The sequence below is a fragment of the Myotis myotis genome, unplaced genomic scaffold (genome assembly GCF_014108235.1).
Source record: "Myotis myotis isolate mMyoMyo1 unplaced genomic scaffold, mMyoMyo1.p scaffold_m19_p_16, whole genome shotgun sequence".
NCBI lineage: Eukaryota > Metazoa > Chordata > Mammalia > Chiroptera > Vespertilionidae > Myotis > Myotis myotis.
Window position 1 is genome coordinate 14,061,980 of NW_023416320.1, and position 24,135 is coordinate 14,086,114.

The 24,135-nt window shown below is 46.1% G+C and overlaps 1 protein-coding gene and 1 long non-coding RNA gene across 2 annotated transcripts in view; both read right to left on the reverse strand.

The window, feature by feature from the left end:
- Positions 1–14,646: 14,646 nt before the first annotated feature.
- On the reverse strand, positions 14,647–21,396 carry LOC118670933. The gene is made up of 3 exons (XR_004972522.1): positions 21,360–21,396; positions 18,597–18,750; positions 14,647–17,493 (listed from the first exon to the last, which is right to left on the reverse strand). It is a non-coding gene; the product is annotated as an uncharacterized LOC118670933 (long non-coding RNA).
- Positions 21,397–22,409: 1,013 nt separating this feature from the next.
- The window catches only part of DPYS (dihydropyrimidinase), a 71,499-nt gene continuing 69,773 nt past the window's right edge, over positions 22,410–24,135 (reverse strand). The window contains exon 9 of the mRNA XM_036338028.1: positions 22,410–22,611. Coding sequence (XP_036193921.1) covers positions 22,588–22,611 — 24 coding nt within the window. The 3' untranslated portion in view covers positions 22,410–22,587. The remainder of the gene's footprint in view (positions 22,612–24,135) is intronic.

The window sequence follows — 24,135 nt, forward strand, 5'->3', positions numbered from 1 at the left end:
TTCAGTGGATAGAGCGTCGGCCTGTGGACTGAAAGGTCCCAGGTTCGATTCCAGTCAAGGGCATGTACCTTGGTTGCGGGCACATCCCCAGTAGGGGGTGTGCAGGAGGCAACTGATCGATGTTTCTCTCTCATCGATGTTTCTAACTCTCTATCCTTCTCCCTTCCTCTCTGTAAAAAATCAATAAAATATATATATATATTTTTTAAAGAGGAAGGTCATTGAAAAAGGGCCGCTAACCAAAAAAATACAGCTGCTGCTAGTGTCTAGAAAAACAACAACAAAAAAGGAACCAGCTACACTTTTCTTCTTTAGGCAGCTTAGGCCAGTGGCTTCAACCTTGAGTGTGTTAAGAATTTCCTGGGATCTGTAATACTATCAACAATAAAAAATACATTTTAAAAGAAGAATTTCCTGGAGTGCCCCAGCCAGTTTGGCTCAGTGGACAGAGCATCGGTCCTTGGTCTGAAGGGTCCTGGGTTTGATTGCACCCAAGGGTGCACGCCTGGGTTGCAGGCTCAATCCCTGGCCCCAGTCGGGGCATGTGTGAGAGGCAACCAATTGATGTGTCTCTCTCACATCGATGTTTCTCTCTCTCTGTCTCTCCCCCTTCCTTCCACTCTAAAAATCAATGGAAAAATATCCTGGGGGAGAGGATTGACAACAACAACAGAAGCATTTCCTGGGGTGAATGCAGCACCTTAGGCCCCAGTTGACAGAGATTCAGTTTTAAACAAGGGAGCACGTTTAATAAGCACTTCTTGTGGATTTTAAAGTAGGTGGTCCATAGGCCGCACATTGAAACACAAGTTTCTCAGGGGGGTCATTTCAGAGGATCTGCATGTTGTCAGACACTTGTCTTACTTTTTTATAACCCAGAGGTTGTGAAGCTGAGCTAGGTGGGACATGCACATGTCTAGTGTGTGCATGTGTGCTCATGAGCTTGTGTAGCATGTGTGTGTGTGTGTGTGTGTGTGTGAGAGAGAGAGAGAGAGAGAGAGAGAGAGAGAGAGAGAGAGAGAAAGGAGATTCACGCTGGGGCGGAGTGCACTAGCCCAAACAGCTGCTTCCACATGTGCTGGGTGCTAGGGAAATCTTAGGGGAGGTCGCCTGCAAACCCTTCTTTGAAGCCCCACTTTCCATATTTCTCTCTGGGCTGGGATCCTCCTTCTGCACCCACACTTTCCCGCCCCTTTACTTCTGGCTCAGCAGGGCCGTCCAGGCTCCTGCCCCTCCTCACCCTGGCCGCTTCTCAAAGTTGATTACTCTGAACACTCTGCATCCCCTGAAGAATCGAGTTAATTACGAGAACCCTGCTGCTCCAGATATCTGCAGCAGAGTGGATAATGGAGCTTTTCAGACAGGCTTGGTCCTGGGGCTGGCTAGTCAGAGCCTCTGCCCTCCCGTCCCCTTCCATTTGCTTCCTGTTTCCTCTTTTTATTTTTAAAAAAATATTTTTATTGATTTCAGAGAGGAAGAGAGGGAGAGAGAGATAGAAACATCAATGATGAGAATCATCGATTGAACCAGGGACTGAGTTCACAACCCGGGCATGTCCCCTGACCTGGGATCGAACCGTGTCCTCCTGGTTCATAGGTCGACACTCAACCACTGAGCCACTCCTCTCAGTTCTCCCTCTCCCCCTTTATCTTTTTCCTTATCTCTCATTTATTTCTCTCTCAGTCAACACCCATGCCTTTTTTGTGAATTCTCACCATTTTAGACAGAAGGGGGTGGGGGTGAGGGTGGGGGTGGGGACATATCCAAGTTCTACCTTTGAAAAATGGCCCAGAAGTTTTCCAAGGACAATGTCCTCACAAATACATTCTTGGGTGTTGGGTCCTGGGGATGCAAAGATTTCTAGACCCTGATGTCTGCCATGGAGGGGCTCAGGTCCTGGTGGGGGAGGCCACCAGGTCCACTCACAGTGGCAGCAGGGCAGTGGGCGCTGGACCAGATGTGAGGACGAGGCTGCCTAAGGACTGTGCTGCCAGCACCTTCCTGAGACTGGCAGTGCCCTGCCCTTACCCCAGGAAGCCCTTGGAGGCTCCTGGTCCCCCCATTGCCTCAGGTTTGCAAAGGAGAAGTCAAGCAGGAAGAGAGACAACAGCTCAAGGTTTTGCCAATATGTCTCTCCCACTTTCATACAATTTTAGATCAAGAAGAAAGATGGAGGGAGGGGGGAGGAGAAAGAAGAAGGATGGGAAATGACCTGATCTGAGCTAGCCGGATGGGTGTGCATTGTAAGAAAAAATAGCCATAGTTGCTGCTCATTGAGCACCGACTATGTGCGTAGCATGTGTCTAAGCCAGCGGTTCTCAACCTTCTGGCCCTTTAAATACAGTTCCTCATGTTGTGACCCAACCATCAAATTATTTTCGTTGCTACATTCATAACTGTCATGTTGCTACTGTTATGAATCGTCATATAAATATCTGATATGCAGGATGGTCTTAGGCGACCCCTGTGAAAGGGTCGTTCGACCGCCAAAGGGGTCGCGGCCCACAGGCTGAGAACCGCTGGTCTAGATGAACTTTTCAGGACTATCTGATGCCAGAGTAGGTTCTCTGTCCATTACTCGGTGCTGTCTTGGCAAATTGTTTACTTGAGAGAGGTAAACACATTTTAAAGCATTGGGGTACCGTTTAGTCTGCTGCTCAGGATTTTGAGAGAGTTCATTTGTCTTCCATATTACCCTCCACCAACCCTGTGCAAAAACGTTGACTCAATCTTTATGAAGCTCTGACTCCCAACGGCAAAGCCTCCGCTTAGATTCCTAGACTAAATAACTTCTCCCCAGAGCGAACACCCGCTGCTTTCTTATTGCAGGATTTCTCATCACTGACTCAATCGATGTGCTTGTTTCTTCAATAGCTTTAAAAAGAGTGCCTGCCTTTGCTCTGGAGATTGAAAACTCTCCATTTAATTGTAGGCAAACTATCTTAATAAGAGAAAAGGAGAGGCAACACAAATACCTTTCATTGCTTGGCCGCAGCGCTGGGGAAATTACTGATTTCACTTCACATTTGTACAGAGGTCCCTGGTTTGGGATTTCCAGGTTCTACCCAAGTGTTGGAGTAGGTCAAGGGGCCTGGTGTTCTCTGGGCGTGGTTGGGTTCTTTCTGAGAAGTCATTTCCCTCTTCCTGGCCCCCGGACTCTGGGGTGCAGGGGTGATAATCACTGACTAAGTACTTCAGTCTGTTAGGTTAATGCTCCCTCCCCAAGGTGCTTAGTTTACACTGGGAGTAGTTTATTCGCGGACAGGATCTGGTCCATTAATTCCTGTTTCACCAAATTAGAAAACAAATCCACCGAGAGATTAAATGACTTTCTCGGGTCAGAGAAAAGGAAGCGCTGAATCAGCGCCCGCTTCTCCTGCGGGTGGCTTGGCTGGGTCACTCAATGTCATCTCCTGCCCTCGTGTCATTTTGCAGAAGGTAACTGATTCGTTCTCTTAGGAAGGCATGCACCCCTCTTGAGCATCCAAGAAATAAGAAAACATCCTATTTTGAGACCTCTAAAAATAGGGTTTTAGAGCCACTTTCAGTAAAACCTATTCTTGGTATTATTACACTAAGAATAATCTCCCCTACCCCCAAGCTCTAGAATGTTGACTTAGAACATCATTTAATGCCTCTGCAGCTTTGTGACCTTGTGGTCTGATGGGGAGGGTATGACTGGGTCTTAAGGGGCTACACTCCAAAAACCTTCACCCCCAGCTGAGCTAAAACCATCTTTCATTAGTCCCACATGCCCCAAGGTGTAGACACAGGTGCTCCATAGAAACGGGTTATGCGATCACCTATGTTAGGATAACTGCTGGCTGAAGTTAAACAGATTTCTCTGCCTTCTGCTCAGAGCCTTCAACAGTCTTATGGGCATCGTGACTCTCCAAAGAAGAGACAAGTAATCAAACTTATTTAATACCCTCTTTCAAGGAAACCTATATTTCTTTGGAAAACACTGCAGTAGCTACAGATAAAGCCCACCCCTTCACCTTTCTCCAATGCCAGCACACAAAAGGAACCATGGCAGCTCCTTCTGCCAAAGCTTCCTATTTTAAGACAAATGATATGTGTTGCAGGGCAGCAGCGAGAAAGACGAGGAATGAGTATGAAATGGCATGGATCTTGATGATTTTATTCTTTCCTTTCAGGAGCAAGGAACTCAAAACATCATTCATGATTCCCCCTTTAACGTATCTCTGTTTGAACCCAACTGCATCCCTAAACCAAAGCTCCTTCTGTCTAAAACCTGGGTTCCTCTCAGTATTATTCTTGTGATACTAGTGGTGCTAGGACTGTTGTCCTCCTTCCTGATGCAACTTAAAATCCTGGTGTCAGCATCCTTCTACCCAAGCGTGCAGAGGGAACGCATCCAATACCTGCATGCAAAGCTACTGAAGAAAAGATCAAAGCAGCCAGTAGGGGAAGAAAAGAAGCAGCTGAGTCTGTACTTTACAAAGGTAAGGCCAAGATGAGGGTATACCTGTAATGAAGGAAATTTTGCGTTTGAAGGGCAAAATGGAATTTCAAAGCACTCTTCAACTTCGCATTAGGGTTATATTCTCAACAATAGATTGGACACCAGAGGAAGTGGGGGAAGTAGGGGAGAGAAATTAACAGATACACATGGTTAAGGCTCCTACCTTTGTGATTTTTAAATGCTGGTCTAAAGGATTCTACAAGATATCCTCAAAACACTGATTTCAAGTGCGTATGTTTAGTCATACTGTAGAGAGAGTACTGGGATGGCCCTTTGTATTAGCTATTAAAGAACAATGCCTAACAAGATGTTACTTTACTAGGTCAAGGAAAAATAAATAACATAGAGGGAAATATCTACTACAGCTTGGCAAACTCCAAAAAATTTGCTCATTCTCCAGAATTTAATATATATATATATATATATATATATATATATATATATATATATATATAATGATATATATGATATACATGTATGTTTATATACATATATGGGAACATAATGACGTTCATATACATATAAAATAAGCGCTTGTCAAAGATTTTTTAAAGTTGTTAATTAAAGAGGAAACAGTAAAAAAATTCCAACCAATTCAAAGCACACACATATACAGGCCATCAGGAATACCAACATGGGATTTGCTTCAGAGATGCGAAACTGATTTCTTCCCCAAGGGCGATGGAGGACCAATTGTACTCTGCAGGATAAGACGTATTTGCAGGTCCAGGACAAGAATCAGTTATTTGCATTGTTGCTATCAGCGACCTACAATGCACACAAGAGGAAAAAGCTCACAGATGATGAAAGATGCAGGAAACCCACAAGGATAAGTTTCCCTGGCCATGTCAAAGTCTTCTGCAATTTTTCCTGACACCAGGAGCCCCACGAGGAGGAGTTTATGTCAGAGGCACTTGAAGCGACTCTAATGCTCATTCATCCACCTTTTTGTCTCTTCAGATTCATTTCTGGCTTCCAGTCCTGAAAGTGATTAGAAAGAAACAAGTGGATGCTGCAGGTGAAAGCAACCCATGAGAGGCCCCCACGGTAGGCCCAGGCCACACTTCCCAGCAGCTCTTGGGTCCCTGACTGTGGTCACTGCTCGCGCCCAGCGTCAGAGATCTATATGGCCTGGTCCCTCAAGGGTCTGGGTTTGGGGGGCAAACTACCTTTCTTCATAAGGGCCATAGGTCTACCAGGTAAATGGTTAGGACCGTTAGGCCATGTTTTTTCTAATCCCTTTGAAGATAAATCTCAGCATAGAGTAATATTCAAAGAAAAGAAAAAACATAACAAAAATTTAAAAAATCAGCATCTCTACTGCAGGTTCACAAGCAAATGCTAAGGAGAGCATACATGTATAATGCCAGTAACATCTCCTTAATCTTTTCTGTCCCTACTCAGCCCTTCTCATTAGCATTCATAGCTATTCCCTACCCCCACAATTGTCTCTCCCCCCTGCCCCCTTAGCCAAGAACTGTTTCCCAAACCCATCTCCAGCAGCTCCTCACTGCTTCTCATCACCACCTCTGCACTTACTGCCTCCTTTTCTGTTTGTTTGTTTGTTTTCCTCTTCTACCAAATCCTCTAGCCACATTTATTTGGGGACCACATTTATCAAAATCATATAAAATGTTAAAATTCACATTGGGCCTCTTTTTCACTGTACTCAATAAATAACTCTGTGGTACAGGGACCCATTTCCCCTCTACTCTAAATACCTAGGAAGGAGAAAAACCTCCTGGAATATTGAGTTGAGTATCTCTAAAGTCCCAGGATGGAGAAGAAATAAAGAAACATTAAATTTTTTCTTTGTAATTTTCATTCTGAAAAATTTTCAGACTCACAAAATAGTAGAGTTCCATTTACCCTTCACCCATCATCCCCAAATATTAACATCTTATAACCATGATACAATGATCAAAACCAAGTAAATAACATTGAAAAATGTATGATGTATAGAGTTTATTGAATTTTTTACCAACTGTCCCACTAATATCCCATCTGGTCCTTAATTCAATCCAGGCTCACACATTGCATTTAGTTGTCATGGTTCCTTAGTCTCGTCCAATCAGTATATGGTGGGGAACCACTCTGACTTTGGCATCCAGAGATGCAAAACCACGACAGCCAAATTATGATTTTCTTTTTTTATGTCTTCAAAATTTCTTAATTGGAATTTGACAATATCCCCAGAAATTATATATATATATATATTTAAGACCAAACTTTGTTTCAGGTCCCTGAGTAGGCATTTGACACATATGATCTCATTTAGGTTTCACGACAACCCTGTTTAATAGATCAGAAATCTCACCCTCAGAGAACCTGACTGAGCTGGCCTGGGGCCTGGGCACAGGCATGCTTAAAGCTCCTGGGGATTCTAACGGGCCAGCCAGATGGAGAACCAACATCCCAGTAAGTTGTACGGAACTGCAGGTCTTTCGATTTAGGTTTTCAAATTTCTCTAACAGGAGGAGCCTACACTAGAAACGTGTCTGGCTCAGCATTTTCCAAAGTGTGTTCCTCAGGACACTAGTCCCTTAGTTGTTCCATAAAAGGAGTTGCGTGATGTTCCTAAATCCATACCACCTGCCTTCTAATCTTGACGATTCATAAAGCATGTTGGCGTAATTCAGAAACTTTAAGGGCTTTATTTTAACCTGTTTCACTGAGGATTTCCCCCAATTACTGAGCCATGGAACAGGTTTCCCAGGAATAACTATTGTCATCTCTCAGGGCCAGCCCCATAGCCCAGACTCTGGTAAATGCTGAGTCATTGGCATAAGTTTGAATCAAAACAGGATCAGAGAAGGTGAATATGCATTTACATTTTTGGCTTATTCAAATATCCTGATGTTTTATTGTGTTTTCTAAACAAACAAATGTGCATATTAATAAACGGACACACTGTATGGATTTTTGTACTCATGTTGTATTCATTCCTCCTAGAGAGGAGGGACCTTCCCCACATTAACTGAGACAAACAATCAGCTGCTCAATTTTGTGAGGAAACTGGATGCTTTTTGCCTTTGTAAATTCTACGAATTAACTAACTTACCTACCGAACAACATCACCAACATCGACAGTGAACATTTGAACGGGGCACAGAGAAGGTGTTGGTGATACTCATATGCTCAACCACGGTCCCTGCCTTTGGCATGTTTCCAATCTACTCAGGAAGACAGATAGATGCTCAGACAGTAAATGACAACATATAGTAGCTTCTGGTAAATTCCAAAAGCTCTGGGCAGGCCATGCCTTTATGGAACCATGGCCAGGCTCTCTGCCTACTACGAATGCCCAGGTTACACCTCTTCCCTATGAGGGGGGCACTAGAGGGGTTGGTAAAGGGGTTTTAATTTCCTTTAAATTATAACCACTGTTCTGATGTAGCAGAATCTCTCTTGTTTCCCACTGACTGTGCTTTGGAAGGGTTCACGAGACTTCTGGAGACTTCTGTCCTGCTGTCCTTATGTTAGGCCAGCCTGCCCTTTCGCCGAAGTGCTTGCCCCATCGGAAGGACGAGCAGCAAGGAGGTGCTGTCACAAAAGGCAATTTTGATCTTGAAAACAAGATGTAGACTCGCTTATTAGGACCAGTCTAACTTGGGAGATAAAATGCTTATTTAATTGCAGCTTATCCACTTCAGATTTAAATGAATGGTTAAGTTAAATTTCTTGAGACATCTATTGTGAAATGTGCTTTGTTAATCTTATGGAGGCAGAAAGATACTGCCCAAGGTAATTAAATAGAGCTCCCTTTTCACCTCTAATTGTAGCGGCTTAGAAAAGGATATTGCATTAAAGTCTAAGCCACTATTTCTCATCTCAGGAATCCCCACGCGGTGGCTGTATTTTGTCAGGGTTTTCCAGGTGTCATTCTGATGCCCTGGTCGACTCCATATTTGTTCTAGTTGTGCTTCTCTCTGACAGCAAGATCCAGTCATTCCAAATGCCGTCATAGTAATAGATCTCTTTTAGTATTCTACTCAAGATGTTAAACCTTGTCTTTCCTTTTTTTAAGATTTTATACCTGCTGTTTTCTCTGTTAGAACCTAATCAATCCTGATTATAATATGGAATATGTTAGTCTCTTCACACATTAAGTATTTTTGTTTTAATTCACCTGAGAGAGAAAAAAATAAACATATCTCATCCTAAGGGAGTAAGAACTAGCTTTCCCACCCAAAGTCAGTAATAGTGACAAAGACCTTCGAAGTCAATTTTTTAAAAAAATATTTTATTGATTTTTTACAGAGAGGAAGGGAGAGGGATAGAGAGTTAGAAACATCGATGAGAGAGAAACATCGATCAGCTGCCTCCTGCACACTCCCTACTGGGGATGTGCCTGCAACCAAGGTACATGCCCTTGACAAGAATCGAACCTGGGACCCTTGAATCCGCTGACGCTCTATCCACTGAGCCAAACCGGTTAGGGTGTCAATTATTTTTTTTAAATATATTTTTATTGATTTCAGAGAAGAAAGGAGAGATAGAAACATTAATGATGAAAGAGAATCATTAATTGGCTGCTTCCTGCATGCCCCCTATTGGGGATTAAGCCCACAACCCTGGCATGTGCCCTTCACTGGAATTGAACACAGGACCCTTGAATCCACAGGCTGACGCTCTGTCCACTGAGCCAAACTGGCTAGGGCAGCTCTTTCTTCTTCTTTTTTTCCCCATTGTTCCCTGCCCAACCTTAACTCTTAACAAAAAGAACAAAAACAAGGCGGAAAAATCGTATTTCAACCAGGCTTGATACACACCAGGGATTGGCAAACTTTTTCTGTGAATTGATGGATAATAAATATTTCAGGCTTTGCAGCCATGGGGTCTCTGTTGTAAGAACTCACCTCTGCCACTGTAGTGAGAACACAACCATAGACAACAAGGAAATTAATGAACATGACTGTGTATCAATAAAACTTTCTTTGGAAAAACAAGTGTCAACCTGGATTGGCCTGCCTAATAATACAGGAAGACTTTTTAGAAATCCATTCAAAGGCATAAAAGAAATGGGTTCAAAATCCCTCTGTACCACCAACCAGCTGAATGACTTTGCAAAAAATGTCACTTCCCCTTTCTCACCTTAATTTTCTCATCTGTAAAGAGGAAGGAGCTGGATTAGAGAATCCCCGAGGAAGCCACCATCTCTTAGTCTTTAGGAGACTGCATTCTGGGAGACTGGTCTGTCATTTGATTTGTTTCAGCATTTGATTTGTTTGTTCTTTCATTGTTGATCAATGAATCATAAAGAACAACAGCAACTCTTGGGACATAAGAATGATTTATTAGATGAAAAAAGGAAAAGATAACATTTTCATCAAAATAAATGTTATTTTCTCTACAGACACAAAAACAATCAGAATCCTTATTAAATTCTATGGTCACAGGTAATTTCATACTGTTAAAAGTCAGGCTGCGGTGTCAGAGGCTGAAGCTCTGAAAATGGAAAAGTCTTGCCTTCTCAAAGTGAGCGGCGTACTCACTCTAAATGTGACATATTAATTAGGGAGGGAAAGAAATAGATCCAAATTGTTTTTCCCACAGGAAACCACGGTGGGGGTATGTCTGCCCTGAGAGAAGCATGCTATGACTTGCAGGTGGAAATGCTAATCATACAAACAAGAAAACAAGAATGCATTGTTTTCAAACGTGGTGCAATGAAAGAAAAGAGTGTTGAATTAGGACCGAGAAGAACGGACATCTAATTCTGGCTCTGCTACTAACTAGCTAAGCCGAGGCACTTCCTTCTCTCAACACAATTCAGTCCTTCATAGAAAACATCTTAATAGCTGTTACATATGTATTGAGCCCTTACTGGGTACCCGACACTGTTTTTGGTGTATTATTTCCATTAATCTTTACCAAAACCTCACGAAGGGAGTTCTGATGTTATTGCTGTTATAAGATGAAGAAACTGAGGCACCAACAGGAAAAGTAACATGTGCACAGTGTGTTCTGGGAGCACATTTGAACAAAGTTACTCTCTATTATGCTGCCTCCCAGAGCGAGGTGTTCACGTGTCATTTCCCAGCTCAGAGATCTGGACCCACACATCCTGGTGAAGTCACATTCCCCGCTCCCCTCCCATCTATTTCCGCACCTAATTCCTCTCTTTTCCTCTCCACCTGACCCCCAGGAGAGTCATCTGCATTCCACTTCACACTTTTGCTCTCCTGACCCTGCCCAATCGTAAAGCACTTCTCATCTTCTTTCCCTGTCCACTTCCTCCCACCCACTCCCTCCCATCCTTCAAGGCCTCACCAAGTCCTGCATGGCCAAGAGTCTTGTAAATGGGGCTGTGTCCTGGCTCTCTCACAACCTCTGAGTGGGAACTGGGAGATGTCATTTAAACTCCCTGGGCCTCCATTTTTTGATCAATTGACTGTTGGACCCCATTTGAATTTTTCAAACTGGTTATCTATTATTCTTTTTAGCTGTAGACCCCCTTCCTCCAATCCACTCTTTAATATATATTTTTATTGATTTCAGAGAGGAAAGAAGAGGGAGAGAGAGAAAGAAACATCAATGATGACAGAGAATCATCCATTGTGCCTCCTGCATGCCCCCTACTAGGAACCGAGCCCGCAACCCTGGCATGTGCCCTGACTGGGAATTGAACACTGACCTCCTGGTTCATAGGTCATTGCTCAACCACTGAGCCACATCGGCCGGGCCAATTCACTCTTTACATCACCTATTCCCATCCAGTAAAGACACAGCTGCCCTGTTTGAGACAGGTGGGGGCCCTAAAGCCTGCCTTCCTTCCTCTTGTCCACCTGGGAAGTTCCTGGGGCACCTGAGGTTCTGCAAAACAAAGCAGGAGCCACGCAAGTCATTCCTGCAGAGCGCCACGATTTCTTACCATCTTGGCATAGGTCATGCTCTACTGCCGGGAGCCGGTCCATGCTTGCTGTTTCAAGGGACCTGGCATATATGGCATACTGTTTTTAATATGTTTGCTCACCTTCTTGGCACTATGTGTTTTAACCAAGGTCTCTGAGAAAGGTTGTTTCCCCAGGTAGGGATTTTCCCCTGAAGTTTTAGGGAGGGAATAAAACCTCTTAACTAAGTGCCAGGCGGGTAATTAATCACTTTAACTACGAACAATCATGCTTAAGCTACATAATCTTTACTCCCTGGAATGGAAATAAGAAACGCCCTAACCTTTGTAATAGAGATTGATAGGATTGAATCAACTGGTATAAATACAGATGTAACAAGACAGCAAGACTCAGAACTTAGAATACAGAGCTTAGAACACAGAACTAAGAAGACAGAACCTACACAGAACCTACAGACAGAAGAACTTCGCTGGAGAGAACATGGCAAAAGATCCTGGACTGAACCTGACTACAGAAATTGGCAAGAGAAACTGACTAGAACCTGGTGACTGAACCTGGCTGGAGAACCTAGCGAGGGAACATGGCTACAGAACCTGGCTGGAGAACCTGGAGAACCTAGCAAGAGAACATGGACACAGAACCTGGCTGGAGATCCTAGCCAGAACTTCACTGGAGATCCAGACCAGAACTTGGCTGGAGAACCTAGCAAGAGAACATGGACACAGAACTTCGCTGCAGATCCTGAACAGAACTTGGCTAGAGATCCTGGCTAGGCTGCTGATCAACTGAACACTGTCTCCGAGTCTTTCCTTCTTCGCCGACTCCGTCCACACCTTTGGGGACCCCTGGACCTGCTGGGGTTGGACCCCGGCACTCTACCATTTACCCATATGTTCTTGTAATTGACTCAGCATTTTTACTAAACAAGTCCATTCTAAAAGGCAACTTTATAACATCATTGTAAATGGAAAAACCGTATCATTTTTCATAAATAGAAAGTAATATACATACATAAACATACACATCACATTTACATTATTTAGTATGCATACATATACACATATAGTATTATGTAGACAGTACATACCTTTTATATAGATATGTAAACTATGTGACACACACTGAAAACAACATTATTATATCATTAACTTGCAAGGAGATAGTTGCCTACCAAAGCCAGCAGCCTGCTCTCTGCTCACCCACTGTGGAACCCATGCCTAGGGTGGGGGCTGGGGTATTTACACAGCAACTCCTGCCAGTTGCTGATGGGGGGCTGCTGCTGCCCCTGGGTGGTGTTCATTCCCTGGCACATCTGGCTTTCCTCGGTTCTGAAAACGTCCCCAGGCAAAGAGATGCAGCGGCTGGCAGCTGGCAATCAGGGGCGCATTGAAACGGTGAGACCCCGGGGGCTGGAGCAGGGCCACATGCAACCACAACCGCTCCATTTCCCTCTAGCAATGTGGGGAGGGCTGCCGTGGTCTCTGCTGACACTCAAGTCCCGCCATTGTCACAACGTGCTTCTTGCCCATAAAGCATTCAGAACCCTTTGTTCTTGGATCTGTCTACTCGTGGTGCGGGGATATGCATACAACTAGAAAATAGTCTTGCTGAAAATTGTCTCGATTCTCCATGTCATCACACTGGAAACCAGTCCTCGCTAAACTTTAGAAGGCAACAGTGTCACGGGGTTACTAATTCAGCTCAAACAGATAAATGATTTCCCTCTGAGCATCTGCATCATTCAACCATGAGATCCTAGACAGCTTCCAGAAAGCCGTGGCCCAGAACACGGAGCTCCCACTCAGAGCGCTCTATTACTGCCCCGTGCGCAGGCGTCGCTGTCTTTGCTTCTCCGAAGCTCTGCAGCCGGTGTCGATGGCATTTGTGCAATTCAGAGAAAGGCGCCTCAGCTGGGTGAGTCAGCAGCCCGTCCTCTGACGCAGCTTCTGTGCTCCAGTTAAAAATAGGAAAGAAGATGTTTTGCCTAAGTCATCACCACTGTGCAGTACTGGAGCGTTGAACCCCCTCCCCCACCTTCCCTTTTTTTTGTTTTCCGGTTTCCATATCCTGCCACTTCACCTGCAAACAGATGGAAACCCTGTCCTGGGCTCCCCGGCCCTGCTTGTCTCGGGGTTCCTTGATTGGCTTCTTCACCCCCTGACGTTACAACTCTCACCCCCAGGCTCAGGGCCTCTACCCTTCTTCCCCGCTCCCCGGGGTTGCAAACGCCAGGGCCCACGGTGGCGTGTAGGTCATATAAATTGTGCAGCTGGCCAGGTAGATGGGGCTACACAGCCTGAGTGTGAAATGGGGGCAGCTTTTATTCACTTTCTCACAGATCAGCTCACTTTTCCTGAAATAGCCAGGCACCTAGGTGTTTATAGGAACGTGCCCAATCTTTAAATATTCAGGATGAATTCAAATATTAATTTTGAAAACTAGAGTAGAGGTTGAATCCTGATCCCCATACATCCTCCTTTGGGAAACGTGTGTGTTCCCAGCTATGGAGTGGGGTTCTACAAAACCTACCTCCTTAGATCTAAGCCCTCCCACTTTTCCAGTTCTTGATTTCTCATTTGGAAAGAGCACAGGATTCTGAGTTTGGCTCTGCCCTTTGCTAGCCCTGGGACGGTGGTTACATAGCTTCTCCTCTCAGGGCCTCAAAGTTCTTTGGCTGTAAAGGTTAGAAGCGGCATTCAAGGTGTCCGGAGGGCTGGGACCCTTCCAAAGTCTCTAGGGCAGAACCCTTCCTTGTCTCTTCTCCCTTCTGGTGCTGGCTGGCGAGCCTTTGCTTTCTGTGGCTTCTGGCAACATAACTCCAACTTCTGCCTTTGTCCTCACATGCCAGGCTCTGTTCTCCTGTGTCAATATTCTCTCTTCGTGTAAGAACAGCAGTGGTTGGATTAGGCCCACTCCAATCCAGTAGGACCTCATCTTGACTTAATTATACTTGCAACGACCCTCTTTCCAAATAAGATCGCCTTTGCTGGTACTGAGGACTAGGGCTTGAACATAATTTTGGAGGGAAACAATTCAACCCAGTATAGTGAACGGCCAGCAAAGACTTTCCCCCACACGAATTCCCCCATGTACAGTATGCAGACTAGCTCTTTTTTTTTTTTGGTTAATCCTCACCCAAGACTATTTTTCCATTCGTTTTTTAGGGAGAGTGGGAGAGAGAGGGAAAGACAGAGAGAAACTTTGATGTGAGAGAAATACATCGAACGGTTGCCTCCTGCATGAGCCCTGACCAAGGCCCAGGGTGGCGAGGAGCCTGGAGCCAAGGTACATGCCCTTGACCGGAATCAAACCCAGGACCCTTTGATCTGTAGGCTGACGCTCTATCCACTGAGCCAAACCGGCTAGAGGCAGACTAACTCTTTAGAAAATATTTTTTAGTCATGGTATAGCTGCACAGATAGGATGAGCTTTCCATATCCTTCGGTGCACATTAGCTCTAAATGCAGGCATGAAAAGGGCAGGAGAAATCAAAATTGGATTTTTGATGCACAGTCAGAGGGAAGCTGTTCTAAGGAACTTGGCGTTACACCTCAGCCACAATAAATGGTCGCTATGTAGAAGCTCTCTGAGCACTGAGGGACGGATCTAGCCAGGACACCTCCGCAGTACACTGAATTGAGTCATGAGAGGCCTTATAAGTGAGAGATACCAAATGCCTGGACCAATGTGATGCTGCACTGGAAGGCAGGGGTGGTCGGTGGTGAACGGCCTCAAGTGATGGACAGGTCTGGTTGCTGGACCAAGGACAAGCCTATCCACAGCTGGCCACAAGGGGCGTGACAGAGTTCTGGCAGCTGATGTGAATGTCCATCTTGAGAAGAAAGATGAGATGACCCTCAACCGGCATTCGCTGGACCCTTCTGAGTACTTTCCTAAAAGTCCCACAGGTTTTATTGCCGAGGAAGAGACCGTGGTCAAGACGCACCCAAGGAGTTGAGCAAGGTGAGTTCCAAGGATGGGTCAGATGGATCCTTCTTCAGTAATGTGATGAAAACCACGTTGGGAGCCCTAACAGCACATTTGGACCAGACTAACAAAACTGACAGTAAAATAGAAGTGAGTCGTGTGTCACTGATCTTTTTGGAGATGGTTCAGATCTTCAGTATGGAAGGTGAGACTGCGGCACTGTGATCGTGGCAGTGGCCAGCAGGGGGTGGAGTCCAGGGGAGTGGGTGAAAGTTTGAGAGCCAAATTATGTTGGGAGCCAAATGCTTCTCCTAAAGGCTGGCTTTCAATACATGTGGAGACAAAAAGTTTTGAAAAGAGTCGATGAAAACAGCTGACAAGGAAATGTGTTTCTTGGCAAGGAAGTGGTGGAGAAATTTTTTACTTCTAGTTGAAAAAACACACCCAACATGCCATAATCTGTTTAATGACATTTTTAAAGTTAATTTCTGAGAAGATGATGTTCCCTTAATGGAAGACATTCTGCATCAGGACAGGATGTAAGCAAGGCTGGGAACTGAATAAGGTACAGTAGGTAATGCCTGGGAACTAGACAGTATGAAGGAACAGGTTGTCATGGAAACAAGCCACTAAATGGAGCACAGTCATCTCGAGAACATACACAATAGAACGAGAAGGGACGGAGACCCGAGATGTGGTCAATGGCCAGGGGGTCTCAGGAGGGACAATGAGGTGCTGTCCACATGAGCTATCTGGCACTAGAAAGAAGGCCAAAGTCTGCCAAGAGTCACCAAAAAGAGAAAGTTCAAAACATGTTGGTATTTTAAACGTGGCCGTATCCATTTGCCATCCATTTGTTGGTTCATTCCAAGGTACACTGACTGAGTGCCCTCTGAACACCAGGCTCTGTGCGGGGCAGTAAGGCTACAGAGAGGAATGAGACATAGCTCCAGGTCACACGGAGCCTGCGGTCCCTACCTGCTCTCTGGGGGAGCAGGACCAAGACACAATCCAGGTGTCTCACTCCTGGGAATCAATACTCCCTTTGCCCTGCAGCTCTGACCCTATGCCAGGGGCCTGGCAGGCTCCCTTCAGGGCTGAGTAGCATCCTGAGTAGCATCCTCACCGCCCTGCCATGGATTTCAGTTCCTTCCAAACTTCTTGCTCTTTTTGGCCTCCAACCCCATCCTCGGGGCGGGTCCTTACGCTCGCTGGCAGTCTCCTCTGCCCAGACAGCTGAGTGTTCCTTCTGACCTCCTCCCTGGCCTCTCTCTGGGCTTTCTCTGAACTTGCCTGGAGTGTCCAACTCATTTCACACCCTCCTGGGCCAGCGCATCTTCTCCACGGGTTCTTGGACACAGTCCTAGCCTCGGCTGGCATGCCTGTTCCTGGCTCTGGCTTTTGCATGTGACCTTCAGTATGGATGGTACAATGACTCACAGAAAACACTCACATCATGGACTGTTCCCCAACCCCATTACTCAGCACATCAGTGAGCAAACCCCAGCTTCCTCCACGGGGCCCTGACGGCTCCCCCCGCCCCGAGCCAAGGTACATGCCCTTGACAGGAATCAAATCCAGGATCCTTGTTGAGGTCCCACTTGTTGAGGTCCCAGCTCTTCCCTCTGTTTCTTGGCACCCTCCCCCCAAAAGTACCCTTCTGCTATTATCATGATCTCATCAATCTATTTTTAAATCTCCGATGGCCTTTATACTTTCTTTCACTCTGAATTTCCTACTGCAAATTAACTTTCCAGAGTAACCAACGTTTTGAGCACGTCACTGACATAATCATATTCTACTCGTTACGTGCACATTGTTTGGTTGTTCACAAACTCCATGTGGTTCTTTTGACAACGCAGTAGAGTAAACAGGGTGGGTATTACCGTTTTCATTTCACGGATCAAGAAACTGAGGATCAGAGAGGCCGTGGGACTTTCCGCAGGCCACACAGCCTGGGAGAAGCGATGGAGGCCCTCTTTTCACGCCAGGCTCGGGGCTCCCTGCCGCGTCCTGTGCCCTGTGGTGCAGGAGGCGCTGCCTTTGGGGCTTTGACCTTTGCCCACACCATGCCTCACTCCTGCTCTGCGGGGCTTCCTTTCTCCTGTAAAGCCAGTGGCCTTCAAAGACTTTCATTTCCCCCTTTCCCAGTAGATCCAGGGGCATAATGGTAGGTTCTAGGATCCTTCAGTTAAGATTCAAGAGGCTCCATTTTCCCTTCATTACCTACCAAAAAAAAAAAAAAAAAAAAAAAATTAAAAAGAAAGAAAGGAAAGAACCAAACAACCACAACCAGAAAAAGCTTTCATTGAGGACCTCCTGAAATCCCAGCACTTCCTGCATAGACCCACACACGGAGTCCGCAGAAGCCTAGTACCTTCTCCCTGCACACCCCTCCCCTCCCAGCAGACCTGAGCAGGGCCAGTAAGTATTGATGGGCGGGTGCGTGCTTCAGAATGGGGAAAGCAAGCCATCTTGTTGCTAGAAGGACTGGAGAATTCTTTACAGTGAGTTGGCCATAGGGTGTAAAGCAGTGGTTCTCAACCTGTGGGTCACAACCCCTTTGGTGGTCGAACGACCCTTTCACAGGGGTCACCTAAGACCATCCTGCATATCAGATATTTACATGATGATTCATAACAGCAGCAACATGACAGTTATGAAGTAGCAACGAAAATAATTTGATGGTTGGGTCACAACATGAGGGACTGTATTTAAAGGGCCAGAAGGTTGAGAACTACTGTCGCTCTGAGTATTGCGAACCACTTACGAACTCAGAGCTTGGAGCAGGGATGGGAGATGGAGGACACATAACTCTCAGGCTGTCTGGCTGCGGTGCCAAAAGGAGCCTAGCGAGCTCCAGGCCTGGGACCAGGGCAGCGGGCTGGTGGGGCTGCCTGCCCCCCCCCCCCCCCTGGGCCCTCAATCTGCAGCCTGGGGTGCTCAGCTTGGCGGGGGGCGCAGTCACCGAGCCTGAGTCTGCAACAGGCCCAGCTGGAATCTTGCTCAATAGGACAGGGACGGGCAGGAACCGGGATGTGTGGGAGGCGTTCTTCCCACAGTCCCTTCCCCAGGGCCGGCAGTGACACAGGGAAATGGAGCTGGCTGTAAAACTTGTCATTTACCTACGGCTCCCTCCTTCCAGCTCTGTGCTGGCTGCTTGCCGTGCGCCCCCTCATCGGAACTTCACCACAAGCTTCTGATGACAGTGCTATGGTCCCCATTTACCCAGGAGGCGCCCGAGGTTTAGAGTGGTTAAGCCTCTGGCCTCTGGCCTCCTGGCTGGAGAATGGCCCTTTGATCCGCTCTGACGATGAGCTGGCTCTTACCTGTGTCTGGCATCGGACAGGCTGCACACCAATGTCAGCGACTGATCTCGGGTGTGCCTCGAAATAGCCCTGCGACCAGACTGTGAATGTTATCACTTCCAGGTGAGGAAACTGCAGCTCAGAGAGGTTGAGTGACTGGCCCAAGGTCACACAGCTGGAAAGGAACAGAGGACAAGCCCTTGGGCAGGATCTCAGGAGCTTATTCAGCGCACATCTAACTCTGTGGTCTTGTCCCATGACCCTGAGCAAAGTCACTTCCCGGAGGTTCCCAGGCCCAGGGGGTTCCCAGGCCCCAGGGTTTCCGTGGGAGGAGTGGGCAGATGGGAAAGTGGGTGACTCCAGAGGCAGTAAAGAGGGAGCATGGGGTGGGGGGAAATCTGTTAGAACAACTCAGGATAACGAAACTGGTTCCATTACCAGCCAGCACTTTTTCACAGTGACTATTGCTGAGTCATAATCTGTAAGCATTTCTCAGTCCGTCTCTGCTCATCGGAAGGACTTGGTTTTTCAGCGCTGGGAGGAGAGTGGAGGGGCTGGGCCCCTTAGAGTGAGGCATTGCACTGGGAGACCGTTGCTTTGCAACTCCGCTCTCTCCACCTTCCCTTCAAATTTTCCAACCACCCCAGCTCCCAAGTCCCTCACATTAACCAACTTATTTGAAAATGGTTATATGTGCCTACCCTTTTTTTTTTAAAAAAAAGTTTTTATTGTGGTAAAATACACATGCAACTGTGTATTTTAAAATTTAGCGGTGTAACCATTTTAAAGTGGCTTTTCATACATTCACAGTGTTGCTGTGCAACTGTCACCACTCTCTAATTTCCCAACATTTTTATCATCCCCCAAAGCAGGCACCCTCTTTTCCTCCCTTGCCCCAACCCCTGGCCACCACTAATCTGCTTTTTGTCTCTATGGATTTACTTGCTCTGAATATTTCCTCTAAATGGAATCACACGATATGCGGTTTTTGTGTCTGGCTGCCTTTACTTAACATTTGGCTTGCTTCCATATTTTTGCTATTATGAGTCACGCTATTATAAGCATTTGTAAACACCTATTGTCAATTGCATGGCCTAGGAATAGAACTGGCAGGTCCTATGACGATTCCATTAACTTATTGAGGACCCGCAAACTGTCCCCCACAGCTGTGCCTGCTCTGTGCCTGGCCTCATGTGAGGCGCTGGAGATATAAGGATGAATAAGACATGGTATCTGGGTGGAGGAATTCGGAGCCCAGGTAGTGAGACTGGCACCTGGCAGGGGCAATAACAGGGGTGCGTGAAGGATGACTTTATTTGCTCAAACTCAACCCTGTCAGAGGCTCTGTCAAGGGCTCTAATGGGGACAGTGCGATGGGAGATTAGAACTCCAAACTTTCCTAGAATACTCATGACCCATAGTTATCAGAACTATGTACTATATGCCTTAGAAGCTCAGATGACAGACTGTGAAAGTCAAGAATTGCGTTGAGGCTTGGAATAGACATGGAAACAGGGGGCACTGTAATACTTACCATTGATTTATGGCCATGTGCCCCCCCCCCCCACATACCTTCTTTTCATCCCCAAAGCACAACAAAATCTAAAAGGACCCTCACTCTCCGAAAGGGAAGGATTGAGTCTATTCTTAAGAGGTCTCTGTTAATGACACCAGTTGTTTCATTATGATTCATTGTTGACATGTGTTTATCCAACAAGCTTTTCTCACCTCCGACTACGTGCCCGGTACTGTGTTGGACGCTTGGGAACAGTGGTCAATGTGTCCATCAAGGTTGCGACGAGGGATAAAAAAGAAAGCAAAAGATCTGGGTTTTGGCAATGAGGAGATGCTATGGAGAAGACGACCCCAGCGTGTGCAAAATAATCACTGTGACAAATGCGAGTGTTTTCCTGGGTGTGGGTCTGAGTAAAACTGCAACATGACGCAAGAGTTGTCGAGCTGGAGGAAACTTCAGGAGGGAGGGCAGAGGAAGAGAGGTGGGCGAAGAAGATCCAGAAGAGGGAGGGGATTCAGGAGGACCTTTGACTGACATCTTCCCTCTCTGCTCCAAAGCACCCAGCCCCTGCCACAGTCCTCGCCACACTGCCCTGGACCCCCTGGTTTCCTCGGCGGTCTAGTCCTAGGGACTTTGAGCGGGCCCTCCATGGCCAGATTCCCCCATATCAACCCCCCTCTACATCTAGCTCAGGGCCCGGCACACATCACCAAAGACACCGAAGCTTTCTGCAGCTAGAGGGCTGGATGCACTCTCTCCTGTTTTATAGCTCAGGTTGAAGAGCAGAGCTTTGGCCCACAGGCCCCGAGGCTGGTGCTCCCCTCTGCCCTTCCTGTCACTGTTGAGTGTGGTCTTGATGACTTCCCTATTCCTGTTCCTCGTCTTCCCTGCTTGAATAAAAGACCTGCCTGAACGTCTTCCTACTGAGGTTGGTTTTTGTGGTTTGTTGGTTTTTGTTTTTTTAGATATATTTTATCTGAAGCACCATCTTATATAAAAACTGCTGTTTGAAATTTTAACCCTGCTATTTCTGGCTTCTGTAAATGCTTGCTGGCTTAAATAATAAGGAAAATAATACTACTCCCATATCAAAGAGGCCATTAAATCTTCCCCAGACGAAGTTATCAGTGCTGGCACCAGGCCAAGCCTTTGGTTGAGATCTCAAAGCCCCAGCACATAGGGCCCTTTAAGAACTTGCAAAGGGAACCGGAAAAACCCCATATTTGGGAGACAAAGAAGGTAAAAAGGTATAAATACAAGAAACTTACTGTGTGATGGGGCCCAGAATTTGAGGGACATTTTCCTCTGGGCCCGTGCGTGTGATAATAATAAATGTAACTCCATCTCTCTAAGCGTTGCTTGGTTCTTCTCCGGTTTTCTGTAACATATTGACTTCAGAGAGGAAGGGAGACAGAGAGGGAGATAGAAATATCAATGATAAACAAGAATCACTGATAGGCTGCCTCCTGCATGCCCCACACTAGAGATCAAGCCTGCAATTTGGGCACATGCCCTAACCAGGAATTGAACTGTGACCTTCTGAGTCATAGGTCAATGCTCAAGCACTGAGCCACGCCAGCCCAGCAAGCGGTTTTGTAATTGTACTATTGAGCAACAATGGCCATGAACTGTGACCCAGAGGAGATGGAAAGTTCCTCAGATGGCGTTAGCTGGCTTCATTCTGCCTCAGCGTAGAGCAATAAAGAGGTCAAGTGCAAAGAAATACCAGTAGCTGATTGAGGGCTTATTTTGCACTCAGCACAGTGTTAAATGCTTACGTCTTATTCCATTTCATTCTCCCACAAACTCTAAGTAAGTGTTTTTATTCTCTCATTTTACAGGTGGGACACTAGAGGCTGGGAGACTTTAAGAATTTTGCCTACATTGCACAGGTGGTGACAGAAGCAAGTTTTGAACCCAGTCAATTTGATTCCAGATTCCCTGCCCTTGTGCACTTGCCTACAGAGCCAGCCACACCTCACAGACACGAGGTGTAGAGCAGACTGTGACTTGCAGGAGCCACACAAGCAAATGGTGCAGAGCTGGGACTGACACTGGGTTGATGGAGTCAACCCCCCTCTAGGTCATGCGGGGAGCCCGATGGCAAGAGGAGCTGGCGGGTGTGAGAAAGCCCAGGAATGGGCTTGACACTGCTTCAAGTTCATTTCCCCGATGGCGGGAGGGCACATGCCTGGGTTGTGGGCTCCACCCCCAGGAGAGGGCATGATGGATGATTCTCTCTGAATCAATGATGTTTCTATCTCTCTCTCCCTCTCCCTCTCCCTTCCTCTCTGAAATCAATAAAAAATACTTTAAAAAAAAATTACTCAAGGCCTCACAGCTCATAAATAGAATTTTAGAGCCCCCACTTTTTTTTCTCTCCAGTACATGAGAGGAAAAAGGCAATGGAAGGTGACTGTGGAGAAGGAACACTACTCAGTCCATCTATCCTTGATCCAGGCCTGGAAAGCGCAGTTGTGCTGTGACAAAGAGATTTTACTCCGTATACCAGAGGCGATCCTGAAAAAGATATTAATAGCTTAAATCATGCTCTCCTATTGCCTTATGTTATTACTTAGGCTGTGTTTCTGCAAATTATTTGTGACAAAGCCCAATAAAAGCACTAAAGGGATCGGCATAATCATTTCAGATGACTCTGTTAGTGCAGAATCCTATAGCTACTTCATCCTCCCAAATAGATCTATCACGTTGATAATGAATCTGTATTCTTCATTTGGAGCAGCGGTTCTCAACCTGTGGGTCGCGACCCCTTTGGCGGTCGAACGACCCTTTCACAGGGGTCGCCTAAGACCACCCTGCACATCAGATATTTACATTACGATTCATAACAGTAGCAACATGACAGTTATGAAGTAGCAACGAAAATAATTTGATGGTTGGGTCACAACATGAGGAACTGTATTTAAAGGGCCAGAAGGTTGAGAACCACTGATTTAGAGCTTCCTTACACCAAAATGCTCCACAACATTTGTATCCATTTTTGTCGAGAATGCTTACTCACGTCATCTCTACCAATATAGGAGCTCAGTGGGAACTCCTCCACCTCCTCCTCTATTTAAAAATGAAGAATCCATTGAATGCCAATCAATTGCCAGACCCTCAGCTACCTGCTGGGGAAATAATTGTGAACCAGACAAGCCCTGCCCTGCACGAGCTGTCAGTTCCCCGGAGGAGACAGTAAGGCAGGTCGGTTATGCAATGGGATGATGGTGCTGTGATGGGGGCGTGGCTGGGCCCTGCTATGGAGGAACATAAAAGTGGGGTGTACCCCGTCCTGTTGGAGCTGGAAAAGCCTCGGAGAGGGGGTGATATTTCAGCTGAGTACTAAAGGATGAGTGAGAAGTGGCTTCTAAATAAGAAAGCAATTTATTTTTTTCTTGAGGATTCAGTTATCTTCTTGCAGAGTTTCTATTGTCAACTGAAGCAGAGAGAAAAGGAATCAAGCATTTTAAGGTATTTCGTCCCCGAGAAAAAAACAGCCATGGTTCTCCCTTAGGTGTAGTTCACTGTCCTTTCTCCCCTGTGTTCAATACAAATTACAGCCGAGTAGCTGGATTCCTACTACCCTATTCCTAGTCCCCTTTGTCCAATGTGCCAATGCACCCTGATCTTAGTGCTGATGGGCCTGCAATGAGAGCATAATTGCCCTGAGTTTTCCCCTGATCCACATTTTTAAAAAATCCTTCTTGCTTGGCCAGTGTGGCTCAGAGGTTGAGCATCAACCTATAAACCAGGAGGTCACAGGTCAATTCCAGGTCAGGGCACATGCCTGGGATGCAGGCTTGATCCCCAGTGTGGGGTGTGCAGGAGGCAGCTGATCACTGATTCTCTCTCATCATTGATGTCTCTCCCTTTCCCTTCCTCTTTGAAATCATCAGAAATATATTTTTTGAAAATAAAAATAAATAAATAATCTCTCTTGACCAGTTCACCTAGGTCCTAGGAGAAGAAATATAGCTCAGCTTCTCTGCACACACAGAAGGGTGGTCCCAGTGCAGACTAGGGAGCAGAGGGGAGACAGGG